Genomic DNA, 13,836 nt, shown 5'->3' with positions numbered 1-13,836 from the left:
CTTTCATTTTCAGACTGCCTTATTTCCTGTTACGAAAAAGATGGTAGTAATGCATATACCACCGGGGGTACGTTGAGCACCAGTTACATAAATCACGGTGGAGTTATCTCCACCGAATTTATGACATCTTTCTGGAATTTAATAACTGGTTGCTGAGTATTTAGCATTTACCACCAATGGTAAAATTATTCAATCTGGCCCATGGTCAGTGAATACATCCTATTAAGCTGAATAGTATTTTACTGTATTCTGGTGTTATTTAGTATTTGCATTGCGTTACGTTCTGTCATTTATGTTTATTTATCTTACTGCTCAACACACTCAAAAGGGTTACAGTTAATGGACACAACTATTCGTTATATTGATATAATATTACTACCTGCATTTTTTGCACATTTAATAAAAGAATCTCAGTAACATGATTTCTTTACCTGAGATTTCTGTAGAAGCCCCACAACTGTAAAGCAGAGTTCTTCCAATGCACTGGAAGCCTAGGCAAAAACAACGTTTACACATTAAACCATAACATCGAAGGATAACATCTAAGATAAATTCTTAAGATACATATTTTACCTGTTGTTGTGGTTCTGCGGACAGGAAACTGGAGCAAGCCTCCTCTATCTGCAAAGGTAAAGTCATGTTTGAGTTATCAAATTATAAATAGGTTTGCCATCCTTTTTCAAAAGTGAGAGTTGGCAGAGAAATAACCCACAATGCCCGCACTAAATTGATTTTTTTCTTTCAGTCGTTCATGATATCATTATCGATGGTCAGTTCGAATGCTTAATTGTGAAATTAGGAAAATTGAAAAACGTGTTACAGCACTACCAGAGTTACCTGCGCTCGTGAAAAAAGGAGAAGGGTCAAAATGGTTTACTAAACCTTTCAACTTCTCATGCTACTCTGACCCCAGAGTCCAGAGGCACAGTCCCGAGGGGGACAGATACAGGTGGTGAACTCCAGCTCACAAATGAAAATACACCAAGTAACAGCAATACATTATTGTCCAGTCAAATGCTCACTTTTATGAAAAAGAAGTATTTTATTTTACTGCTACTAACACAAAGGTAAATATGACATTCACATACAACTATACAGTCCTCCGGAGGTCGGGGCTCCAGTGTTTCATAGGCAGGCTCGAGAGGTAGTGGCTATTGCCCATTCACCATAGGCAACAACAACCAAGGTAAGCCCCACTAGTAGTCTGTTTCTCAAGAGTCCTCTCCAACTCTATTAAAATCAAAAGTGTTCCAGTGCCTAAGCGCTATCTAGAAAGCAGGATTTCCTGGGGCTGCCTGCCCAAAATCATTCCTACCCACACCTGCAGGGTCGGAGCAACCAAAATTACTGAGCTCATCTCCTTCGCATGAATTGGAGTGACAGCGACTGGTTCATGTGAGTTCATTGAACGTGGCCTGGATCAGGCTACACTCTGAGGTCGTTGAGTTCCCCACATCCGGTCGTGCCACTGCACTGTAGACAGGTGATGACCCATTCAGCACATGGATGTCCAAACCTCACTTCCTGATGGCCCTCCTCTGGCATTTGAACATTGCCGACTATATCCTGAACCCGGGCAACAACAAACAGTGCAGCAGCCATCTCCTCACACATCGCAAATGTAATCCACTCAACAGGATTCCCCACAGGACCATGCTCCATCCTACGTTCTCCTCTTCCTCACAGGGCACAGAGGTCTTGGCAAGCAGAGGGGCGCTGGTGCTCTAGGCACCAGGACAGGTGGTCTTGGATTCCCTGGGTGATGGCTCCTAACCCAGCTGGGAGACTAGTAAGCTTTGGCCCCCAGTCTTGGTCACAGTCAGAAGTGTTGCAGAGTTTCTCCCTCTCACACTGAGTGAATGGCCTCTTGACGGTTGATAATTTTTAGATATACAAGCTCCCCTTCTAATAGTCCATCTACTACACCAATTGAGATTTAGATTCTGTGTCTATGAAGTTTATGTTGGGGTTTGATTACTTTTGAAGTAACCACTCCTCTGCTGTCTTTTCCTCCAGAAAGCAGTCTGTCACAGCAGGAGTGTTTCCAAAGGTGATAGCCCCACAACACAGGCTGTGGAAGTGACTAGCGTTAACACTTGAATGTCGGCCAGTGATAAGTGTATCAAAAGGTTGGCACAGGGCGTCAACCCTACTTTTTATGATTATCTTATCAGCCCTATCTCCTTCTTGAGATATGCCTAGGCCCCTTCCTTGTGACCTCTCTCTGAATCAAAGAGGAACCTATAAAGTGTACTGGGGAATCCTGGCTCTCCCTTCTCTAGTGTGTTCCACTTAGCCTACAGGAATGCTGCAATATGCAAATCTGTCTGGGTGATTCCTCTCCCTCCTCTCATGTTTCACCATGCAGCCCTGAGTCTCCCATAATGGAACCCAGAATCCTCCATGTATTGTACCCTTTTCAGGCACACACACACACCCAGCACATGTATTCAACTTGCCCGGACTGTACAGCACTGCATCCTTCATGTAACGCACCACTCACTGGCACGCATACACCCAGGACATGTGTTTTACAATTTACATACACATACTGCACAGAACTACCTCCTTCATGTATTGTACCACTCACAGGCACACATACACCCAACTCATACATTTAACATGCACACACTGCACAGTACTGCATTATCCCTATATTCTACCATTCAAAGGCACATATACACACAGCACATGTACTTCGCACATGCACTGCCCCTCACTACAAGCTAAACCAATATAGGTCAAGGGGTGAGCTAAGCACACAGCAATGGAACTTTAAATGAATGAGCCTTTAGGCCTCACTCAAGTGACACAAGTTAAAAAGGGGCTGTTCACTCCTATTCTGCCAACACCGCAATCGTGCTGCTTAACTCCTGGTAAAGGCAGTAGCCTTTCATCACTTTGAGGGTAATGCTTTGGGCTCTTCTCCCGGTTCAACAAGACTGCAGTCTGTGAAACAAGCCTATGTCATGGTGTACACGCATGATACGCGTTTGCCTATGGCAACAAAATCAGCATTAGGGCTAACGACATCGGTACAGTGGGGGCACTTGGGTCAGGGTTGCACGTCCTTTACCATGAGGAAGACTTTTCCGTCCCAACACTTAGGGGCCTATTACGATGGCGGGCGGATCGTATTGGCAGTGGTTACCGCGGCGGTGTGGAAATCCATCCGCCGCTTTTCCACCGGTAGCAATCTGCCCCCTGGCCTGGCGGGCGGAGCTGGACTGCTAAAATGGTGCAGGTGCCTAGCATTTTTCGCCGTCCGGATTAGGATGCATGCGGAAGCCAGCTTTTCCGCGGCGGTCTCTCCACTATGGAAAGGCTGGAGGGGATTGTGTTTGGGGGCCCGTTGCAGGACCCCCTCTTGTTGGGGGGTGTGGGTGCACTGAGGGTACCCATAGTAACCCCCTACATTTCACTGCACCAAGTGGCAGGCACAGTGCAGTGCCTACCACATAGTGCAGTGAAATGCACAACATGCTCGTTTTCGCTACGCAGCAGTGCTGCTGCCAGCACCGCCCGCCACAATGTTAAAGCTGCGGAACCCGACCGCTGCTGTGACGGGCCCATCATAATACAACAGGCGGGACTTATGGAAGCATGGCGGACGGACCCAATCACCGCCATGCATGTGGCGGTCACATCATAATGCCATGGGTGGGATGGCCGCACGCATGGCGGTCGGAACCTATCTCCACTACGGTGGTGGCCGGAAAAATTCCGACCGCCATCCTAATAGGCCCCTTAGTGCGTAATAGTTTGTTGACAAAACAAGCTTCACCATAACACAAAAAAATTTCATTGAGCTACTACATTTCACCACAGTTGATGGGCTAATTGTTACCTCCCTGCCTGTCTTCCTCATCACAGTCCTTACATTCTTGAGGTGTAAATCTCTCTGAAGCTGATTACTCTTGCTTAAGTTAATGGGAAAGGGTCTTCTCTTTTTTGATACTACAGTTTTTCTTCCCTGTCCTTCTTTGCTCTAGCTCTATCTTCCCCTTCCAGATGTTTTTGGTTCTGTCAGACTGAGAGGCGAGTTCCTGTGCGGTAAGTTATTTTCAAATATTTAATTGCACATTCTGGCCCTTATTGCAAGTGGGTCAGTGTTTTCCGATGCCTGGGTAAGCCCCAGTTTGTGCAAGAGTTGCAATTACGATTGGAGTGGTATTAACTGCATCCAGTAATGACTGGATGTGTTAAATATTTCACCCTTGGTTAAATTTTGTCAGGTCACACCTGCTGAAATGGAAAGGTGTGTGCTATTTACAGTAACATGCAGAGTTTGGTGGGTTAAGCACCAAATTCCATGTTATTCCCCAGAAAATCATTTTAGGTGCTATTTAGTGTACCCAATAAGGTTATGTACCCCAGGGTATCAAAAGGGCCGTACTGACCATACCAGGCATCATGCGTTTCCCCAGGAGGCTGGAAGGGTGGGAGCCGGTTTTGTTACGAGGTGGCCTGTTTTGCAGCAGTGCTGCAATACTGGCTCCCAGTTACAAAACCATCAGAAGAGCATAATTCACTCACTTTCATTTCTACCTCTCTGAGCCGGCCAGTTCTTCACACTTGCACCCCTCCTCACCCTCCCAAACTCCCCTTGTTGTGGTCGGACTTGCTCACTATGCTTCATGAGGGGGCTAATCTGAAAAATTGCCATGATTGCTTGGGTTCCAACTCATGCCCTGGGTATCATTATTGATCTGGTGCGATAAAAAGCACCTGGATCCAGTTGAGGGTCGAAGTTGCTGTGCAAGGAGGTTATTTTGTTACAGAGGAATTCTGAAATCTTGTAGGAAAGGTCTTGTGAGGGTTAATGTTCCTGGAGGTGGCAGGAAGCGCAGTGAAATCTAATCTTTGATGATGGTGAAGATTTCCTTGCTGATGTTAGTGCCAGCATCACTGAGATCTGCAAGAGCTGTGTGCTTGGTGTTCCATGTCTGCTGGTGGTAGCGTCTTAAGGCTGATTTGAAGATGTCTTTTTCTGTGGTGTCTTGACTTAGTGTCAATTTGCGCTCCAGTTGCTTGCAGTAGCATTTTGACAGCCTGGGTTCCTCTGTGTAATAATTGGCCTATGGTTGGTCTCTTGCCATCGAGGTGGGCTTGAGAGGAGCCATGGTGTTGGAGCATGAGGTGATCTAATTGTTGAGATTCTTGATGACTGGTGTGCTTGAGCCAGAGTGCGGAGAGGGCTTCTGCCCTCTCCTTTTCTGTGATGCTTTTCCAGCTGCGTCAGGCAGTTCTGATGGTGGTAGGTCTATGGTGGTGTGGGAAGGGTATGCTGAAGCTGACAAGGATGAGGTCTGTCTAGATCATAGTTACTGGCTTGCTGACTGATTGAGGACCGTATCAGATCCAATATATATCCAGTGGTGGGGGGTTGAATTTGGCACTGTGTTGGGTGGGACCAAGGTTTCTGAGGTTTTCTAGAAGGGCTTTAGTGTATGGGTCAATGTAGTCTTCTAGGTGAAAGCTTAGGTCTCTGAGGAGGATGTAGGTACTTGCATTGATGAGGTGTAAATCTGGCCTGATGGTTTTGAGAAATTAACATTTACATTATAGTGACCTGGATGCTAGACTCCCATGGCATGTGCTACGCAAATAAATGATGGACGGAATGCTGAATAAATCATACATTCGACCCCAGTCAAGAGATCTGGGTTGTGTGACTCCCACGGCACAGCAAATTAAAAAAATAGAGCATCCTAATTGTCCCAGAGGGTTTTTCCACTTTGGCCCCTTCGTAGTCCTGTGGGACTGAGCAATCTGATTGGATGGCTTCAATATGAAGAGAAACGTTGTCGTCATTTCAATACTCTGGACTCAGTTCCTGTGTCCTGTGTTTACAAACAAATTGAGGTCCTAGGAGCCTTAGAAGTGACCCTGATGAGCTGCTCCAGAAACCCAGAAGATTGGGGACTTAAACGTTTTTTTGACTTCAAAGAGCTCTTGAGAAATGACAGGCGCCTCGTGGCAAAGGTGTCTTTTAATGAACCTTCCTCAGATACAGCTTCAGGTTTGCCCCGATGGAGGATTTTTAACTCCATTAAAAAGACTAAGGGCCCGGTTAGGATGGCGGTCGGTCGGACTGCTGCCCATTTTTACGGCGGTCAGGAGACTGGCTGACAAGCAGGCGGTGGTCCAACCACCCAACTACGATGCGACTGCTGGATGGCCATCGCAAAGTACTCATTTACACGGCAGCTTGTGCTGTGGCCCAGGAAAAGGTCCACTGCACAAATGAGCACAATGTGGTGCATGGTACACAGTGCATGGAGGTGCTTGGGTGGCACCACATGTGCCCCTTGGGCCACTTAACAATGGCCCATGAGGGACGCGGCCCTTTTGGGACCCCCAATATCCCTTTTGGACAGTCTTTACATGGAGGTGTTCCTGCCATGAATAGGCTGTCGGAAAGGGACATCCATATCTGGACGGTGGTTCCTGACTCGGCGCCACTGTCATGGTCAAAGGCAGCTCCAACCGCTGCCCCATCTGGATCTTGGATCCCTTCGGAGGCGGTGGTCTTTCCTTGAATATAGCATGTTACTACGCATGTTATCACATCGCGTTCCTTTACAATGCGGTTGTTATAATGACCAAGTTGTTAGAACGTGATACCTTTACAACGCAAGTCATTAGATCGACTTGCTGTAGGGGGCGTGCTGGACTTAGGAATAGTATGATTTACTATTCCAACTCCAGCCTGCGCAACAGTAGGGAAGATGTTGGAATAGTACATTATACTATTCCTTATGTTAGAGCACCCTCTACAGCAAGTCGATCTAATGACTTGTGTTGTAAAGGCATTACGTTCTAACAACGCGGTCGTTGTAACAACCGAGTTGTAAAGGAACTGCGATGTGATGACTGCGTTGTAAATGCTGTCTCCCCTTGCCTCTGACCGCTGTGAGCCAACCACCATGCATTGCAATGCGGTAGTCAGCCCAAAGGGCTGTCGGCAGTCGGACCGCCACCATAATGAGGTCCTAAGTCAGAAGGCAAAATCTTTGATCGGGTTGAACCTGCTTGGTGAATCTGACCCACGCTCCTATGCGGTCGGCTGAGAATGCACCTTGATTCTAGTCTTCAGCTCCCACAGGTTCTCACTGGTGCCTAGTCCTCTTTAGCACTATTTCCAGTTCCCCTTATTGGATTTTTGTTGTTTTGATGTCATTTTATTCATTCACGTTTACTCTGTTTTTCTCAGTTGATTTGAGGTTTTTATTGTTTGGTGTTTTGACTTTATTACTGTTATGTTACTGCATAAGTACCTTACACATTGCCCTAAGTTAAAACTGTCCTCTCCGTGCCATAGCTACTAGGAGCTTGAGCTCAGGTTAATTTTGTGAAATTAGGGTTCATCCTGACATGTTAGTGTTCCTATTCCTTGAGGTGGGCGGTCACCAACCCCAAATAATAATCCACATTCTTACACTTCTTTCATAGGTAGTAGCTCCTTATTGCTGACTGGATAGTTTTTTTTCACAATCAGAGAGTATGTGTGTTGGCATCTTTGGTGTGGTTTCCCCTGGATTTTGTTTTTGCTGGCTCAGATGCTTTGGGCACTTTGCCACTGCTGATCAGTTTTCAAAGTGCAAGTGCTCCCTGTAAGAATTACTATTGTGATTGGTTATCCATAATTTGTATATTTGATTTACTGGTAAGCCCCTAGTAAAGTGCACTGAATGTGCCAGGGCTTGTAAATCAAATGCTACTAGTGGGCCTGCAGCCCTAATTGTTCCACCCACATACGTAGCCCTGTAAATGTATCTCAGACCTGCAACTGCAGTGGCAGTGCGCAGTTTTGAACTGCCATGTTGACCTGGCAAGTGACTTGCCAGGCCCTAACCTACATGTAAGGTATCCCTCTGGTAGGCCCAATGTACCCCCATGGGCAGGGTGCAGCGTATGTGAAGGGTAGGACATGTACTGGTGTGTGTGTGACATGTCCTGATATTGACATACTGCTAATTTAGTTTTTCACACTTGAAAGGCTATCTGTCCCATAGGACAGCATGGTAGATACTTTGTAACACCTTACAAGTATAACTTTCCATTGGGACAAGATCGAGATATAACGTTCAGGCTCTCTGGACTCAGAAATTAATTACATATCTTTTAGTGAAGATTGGTTTTAAATTGTGTGTTGAAAATGCCACTTTTAGGCATTTTCTTATTTGACCATTCTGTGTGCCTCTGCTATTTTGTGTACTGACTGTCTGGTTTAGGAGTGACAGGGGCTGGGGATGTGCAGTCACTGTAGACAGCCGCTGGGGGGGTGGGGGGTTTGAGGTGTGCCTGGTTCTTTGTGGATGACTCTGTACTGAGCTGAATAGGCGTTGGCTGCATTTAGAGTAGTGGGAGGAGTTTTCCTTGCACCTGAATAGGGCCTGTCTCCCTTGCACAATGTTGTCCCAATGTTGTCTCCACCCCTGTGGTCATACTGCACGAGTGAAGACAGAACTGGTTTGGACTGGGCTTAGAGACCCTTGCACAAAAAAGAACAAAGACAAAATGGAACATAAGTAGTGGACCTTAAACCCCAGAACTTTAGATCACTTCTGTACTCGAGAGGAACCTTTGCCTAGGAGAAGAGCTGGAGAGCTGTGAGGAGGAGTACTGCCTATTTGGCTCTCTGCTGTGTGGGGTTGGCCTGCAGTTGCTGCTTCTGCTAAGGAAAGGACAAAGTCTGGAACTCTGCTGAGAAACCTGCTTGAAAAATAATCTCCAAGGGCCTGGTTCCTGTTCTGAAGTCTCAGGGACACAATGACATTACCTGCAACCCACTGATCAGCATCTGGACTCCTGTATGGACTCCTGCATTCACAAAGGCACCAATTCCAGTTCCAGGGTTATGTGGTTGGTGTTGCAAAGCAAAGAAAACCATCTCCGAAGCTGTCAGCGATGCCGCTGTGATGCGACGTAACCTGCACCAAGGCCAGGGGCACCGCTCATGAAGTGTACAACACACCGACATGCCTGCATCACATGTCTCTAACGCCTACCGATGTCTGTAGTTATTGGCCTTCCCAACGCCAGCGCTTGCACCGACATCTTCGCTGCCAGAGCCTGTATGCAATTATCCTGCGGCCAATAATCCCTGAGGGTGACTCCCTGAACGCGTCAACTTCGCATCGCCTCACCGGAAACGACGCCTCAATGCCAACGCACTGACTCCCCCTGTCCTGGATTCTACACATTGCCTCCTCGCAGACACAATGCCTCACTTTCCCCGTGGCAGCAGGGAAGCCGGCCTCGACTCGACACTAACACCTCACCTCCATGACACCATGCATAGTCATAGACTTCATTTTCGAAGGCACTGTTTGTTTGGGGGTCCATGTGACTCCACCTGACGCCGCGCACCTCGCAGTTGGCGCCGTACTTTGTATTTATTGCTGTCCAGGTGGAGCTATTCATTTTCTACAAATTATTTTTTTGCTATAATATTTTTTAAGTCATATTCTAATACATGTATGCTGGATTTTTGTTGTTTTGGGCTTGATGAGTTTAGATAAAGATACTTAATTTGTCTTAACTGGTGTGGTATCCATTTGTGGTGTTATCACTGTGTTACTGTGTGTTTTGAGTACAAATACTTTACACATTGCCTGTGGGATAAGCCTGTCTGCTACCAAAGGGGTGAGCAGGGGTTATCTAAAGTGTGTATCCCCTTACACTGGCTAGAAGCAAGGGTCCCTACTTGGAAAAGGTACCTACCTCTGCCAATTAGAGACCCTCTAATTCTAACAATGTGAAAGAAATAATACTGGATATTTCAGCTCATCATCTTCTTGTCTCTCTAACAGTACTGTTCCAATTGCTCTGTCACAGGCGTCCGTCTCCACAATACATGTTATTAACTGGTTATGAGGTCTCAGGAATGGTGCTGTGCAGAAGGCTACCTTTAGAAGTTTTACTATCTTGTCATCTGCTGCATCCCATACAAAGGCTTCCCTTTGTTCAGAATATGATTGATGGAAACTGAAGAGTAAGAGTAGTTCCTAATAAATTTCCTATAAACATTTGAGAAACCTAAGAAACATTGGGCCTCGTTACGATATTGGTCTGAAAGGCTCCCAACGGCATTCGGATTTTCCTAACCAGTGTCGGAACCCATGTTTCCGACCAGCTCTGAAACATTTCCGACCGACCGATTACGATGGAAGGTAACCGTTTGGTCATTCTGAATCAGTTCCGACTGGCATTTGGAGAATCCGAGTCGATCAGAGCCGAATCATACAGCTCTACGGACCGCGTTTCTGACCGTCGTATTACGATGATGGATTCGGACAGCCTTTCTGAATTGGTCTGTCCAACACTGAACGGCTGTCAGAAACTGACTTTGGGGGCCCGTAGCAGGCCCCCCTTCACACTGAGGCCTCTGGTTGGAGCCCATGGGGGTGCCCATGGGTCCCCTCCTTACAACCATGCACAGTGTGGCAGGCACCATGGGGTGCCTGCAACAGGGTGCAAGGTTTTTCTGCAACTGCCACTTTTTTCAATAGGAGCTTGTGTTGTCCGTTGGAATACAGGCTCCAATTGAAGTTAATGGGATTCTGACCGAACGGTGTTCGGAAACATCGTAATCGGTCAGTCGGACTCTCTGAGTCGGTCGGAACTGATTCCGACAAGGAGTCGGTTGGATTGCTCTACGACCGACATCGTGATGAGGCACGTTGTATTTCTTTAACTGATATTAGGGCAGGCCAATCCAATACTGCTGAGACCATGCAAGGATCCAAAGAGAGACCACTCTTAGAGATAATGTATTCAAGAGATAAACACACACTTTTCTGGTTTACACGCTAGCCAGTGCTCTAGAAGTCAAGACAAAACCTGCCATGCATGGATGGTTGCATGACAAAATATTGTCAACAAAAATATTGTGACACAGTAAAATTGTGTCAAAAATATTGTCCACAAAATATTGAGTTTATATACTTTGTATGTGATCACACAGTGCCAGTTACCACTGTGCCATTATATTTAGGATCTGGTTACTGTATGGAATGGATTTTGTGGTTTACTAATAACTTTGGTGCAGTTTACTGAATCTTCCCAAAGTTTTCCAAGTAAAGTTCATCCACAAAAGCTCCTTCCTGAAAAGCTGCAGGGTGATCCATCGAGCAGGGACTGAGTAAAAAGAGTGGTCCAAAAATCAAATTTCCACTTGCAATTTTCATAGGATTTTTTAGACACCGCTATAGCCAAAAGGACTAAACAGAATTCACCAAATTCTACACAAAATTAGAAAACTAGATCTTTACCCAGAACGTGTGCTTTTTGGGGTAAATCCATCCAGTAGGTTTTGAGAAATTAAGGAAATTTATAGATATCTGGACAGTTGGGTTCATGGGACTCTTTCAAGAGTCTTGCGGTTGAGCAACTTTAAATATAGAGCAATCTGATTTACCAAGTAGGTCCTTCTCCTGTTGGCCACTTCACTCTCACAAGTTCAGCATGAAGAGAAATGTTGCGCCTGCCATTGCAGGATACGAGGACTCAGTGCTGTATCTTGAAAATGAAAAGAAAATTAGGCTTAAAGGGGCAGAGTAGGTGTACCCTACCTTCTGGACCTTGTGGAGGTCCCAGAGAACACCCCGAGGCCAAATTTGAAAAATAATTTTAAAAAAATGGTTTGGGGTTCCTGCAAGACTCTCACAGGAGCCAGCACAACCCTTTTACTCCCCCCCAAAAAAGAGCAAGGGTGCGTATCTGTGGTTGATTGGGCCGCAAACGGGTGATTGGCCCTGCAATCAACCACCAACATGCACAGCCTTTGGTGGGGATGTCCACTCGTGGGGGGTTGGGCGCAGGACCTGGCTGCGCAGGGCTGAAAGCAGTACACATATATATCTTCCCAAGCCGTTTTTCATTAAATAAGTGGTTATCTACTACTCACCTGTGTTGGGCTTCCTCATTCCAGGCAACTGTGTTTGTGGATATGTTGCGGCGCAGCCTGAGCCGCGAGGAAGCCCCGCTGTGTTTCACAGTCCTGTTGCAACGTCACCCGACGCTGCAACTTTAGGGCAGGTGTGTCCCAATGGATCTACATTTCGAGCATGAGAAGCGGCACAAGGTAGTCATCGCCACCGACTTGGGGATTAATTATGATGATATTTTGAGCCTGGTCACAACGGCTCACTTGAGTAACAACATTTGGCACTACAGGTTCCAGCAGGCCACAGCTGTGGCCACGCCCATTTAGGCGGGGACTAAGTTACGTAATGGTGCCTATTTAACTGCTGTGACCAAAGACTCTTGTTTACCTGCAAGCCCCTGAGGAAATGCTTTAATAGCATGAAACGCGTCGGGCAAGGCCACAGGACTTACTTTTTGCGGGGCACTTCTGCTGTGTTCCCAAGCCGTTTTTTCATTAAATAAGTGGTTATCTACTACTTTCCTGTGTTGGGCTTCCTCATTGAAGGCAACTGTGTTTGTGGATATGTTGCGGCGCAGCCTGAGCTGCGAGGAAGCCCCGCTGTGTTTCACAGTCCTGTTGCGACATCAACCGACACTGTAACTTGAGGGCAGGTGTGTCCCAATGGATCTACACTTCGAGCATGAGAAGCGGCACAAGGTAGTCATCGCCACCCACTTGGGTATTAATTATGATGATATTTTGAGCCTGGTCACAGCGGCTCACTTGAGTAACAACATTTGGCACTGCAGGTTCCAGCAGGCCACAGCTGTGGCCACGCCCATTTAGGCGGGGACTAAGTTACGTTATGGGGCCTATTTAACTGCCATGACCAAAGATTCTTGTTTACCTGCGAGCCCCTGAGGAAATGCTTTAATAGCATGAAACGCGTCGGGCAAGACCACAGGACTTACTTTCTGCGAGGCACTTCTGCTGTGTTCCCAAGCCGTTATTTCCTTAAATAAGTGGTTATCTACTACTCACCTGTGTTGGGCTTCCTCATTCCAGACAACTGTGTTTGTGGATACATATATATCTTTATACTTTAAAATAAAAACAATATCTAAGCAATTTTCAATATTACTTTTATTAATAATAATTAGAAAATTTAAATTAACAACCATATAAATAAAACAAACAAACATACAATAATACCAAAACTAACAAAAATAAAGTATTAATAAAAAATACAAATGATTTATTTGTATGACTTTAAAAAGTAAAAAATAAATAATCCAAACTACCCAATAGTAGAGAAAGTGTTGGCCTTTGTAGAGGTCACATTTACTATTCCCACTTGAGCGTGAACAGAAGCAGAAAAAGTATTGGACTTTGGAGGGGTTAGATTTACTATTCCCAATCCAATGTGAGTAAAAGCACTCCAATCTTAGCAACTGTAGGGAAAGCGTTTGAGTTTGAAGCTGTCATTCATACTATTCCAGCAATATTATTTACAAAAACATGAAAAGTGTTGTACTTTGGAGGGGTTAGGTCTACTATTCCCTCTCCAATCTGAGCTGTAGTAGGGAAGCGTTGAATTTAGGAGAAGTTAGATTTACTCTTCTCACACCAGTATTAGAAACAGTTGGCAAAGTGTTGGATCTTGGAGGGATAACATATACAATTCAAGTTCTAGCATAAACAAAAGCAGGGAAAATGTTGAAAATGCATGGGCTAGATTTGGTATTCTCACTTTGAGATGAACAACAGTATGGAAAGTGCTGGACTTTAAAAAGCAAAACAAATTATATAACAATATAATAATATTTAAATATATTTAAAATAGCAAATATATTCAGTCTAGATAAATAAAATTACATTGAAAAATACAAATTTCATATAACAAAATTAATAAGAAAATATAAACATTTCTTAGAACTTAGAAATAATAATATTTCTCTCCA

General features: G+C 45.4%; 1 protein-coding gene across 3 annotated transcripts in view; it reads right to left on the bottom strand.

Moving 5' to 3' along the window:
• Positions 1 to 13,836, bottom strand: part of NMU (neuromedin U) — a 405,214-nt gene that overhangs the window by 251,450 nt on the left and 139,928 nt on the right. For all 3 annotated transcript variants that reach the window (XM_085643295.1, XM_085643297.1, XM_085643296.1), the window contains exons 3-4: positions 574 to 621; positions 432 to 491 (exon numbers count right to left, since the gene is read on the bottom strand). In XM_085643295.1, the coding sequence (XP_085499421.1) occupies positions 432 to 491; positions 574 to 621 (108 nt within the window). The remainder of the gene's footprint in view (positions 1 to 431; positions 492 to 573; positions 622 to 13,836) is intronic.

Source organism: Triturus cristatus, chromosome 2_2 (assembly GCF_964204655.1).
Source record: "Triturus cristatus chromosome 2_2, aTriCri1.1, whole genome shotgun sequence".
NCBI classification, from domain to species: domain Eukaryota; kingdom Metazoa; phylum Chordata; class Amphibia; order Caudata; family Salamandridae; genus Triturus; species Triturus cristatus.
Note: the sequence above shows the minus strand (reverse complement) of the source record. Positions and strands in the feature narration are given on the sequence as shown.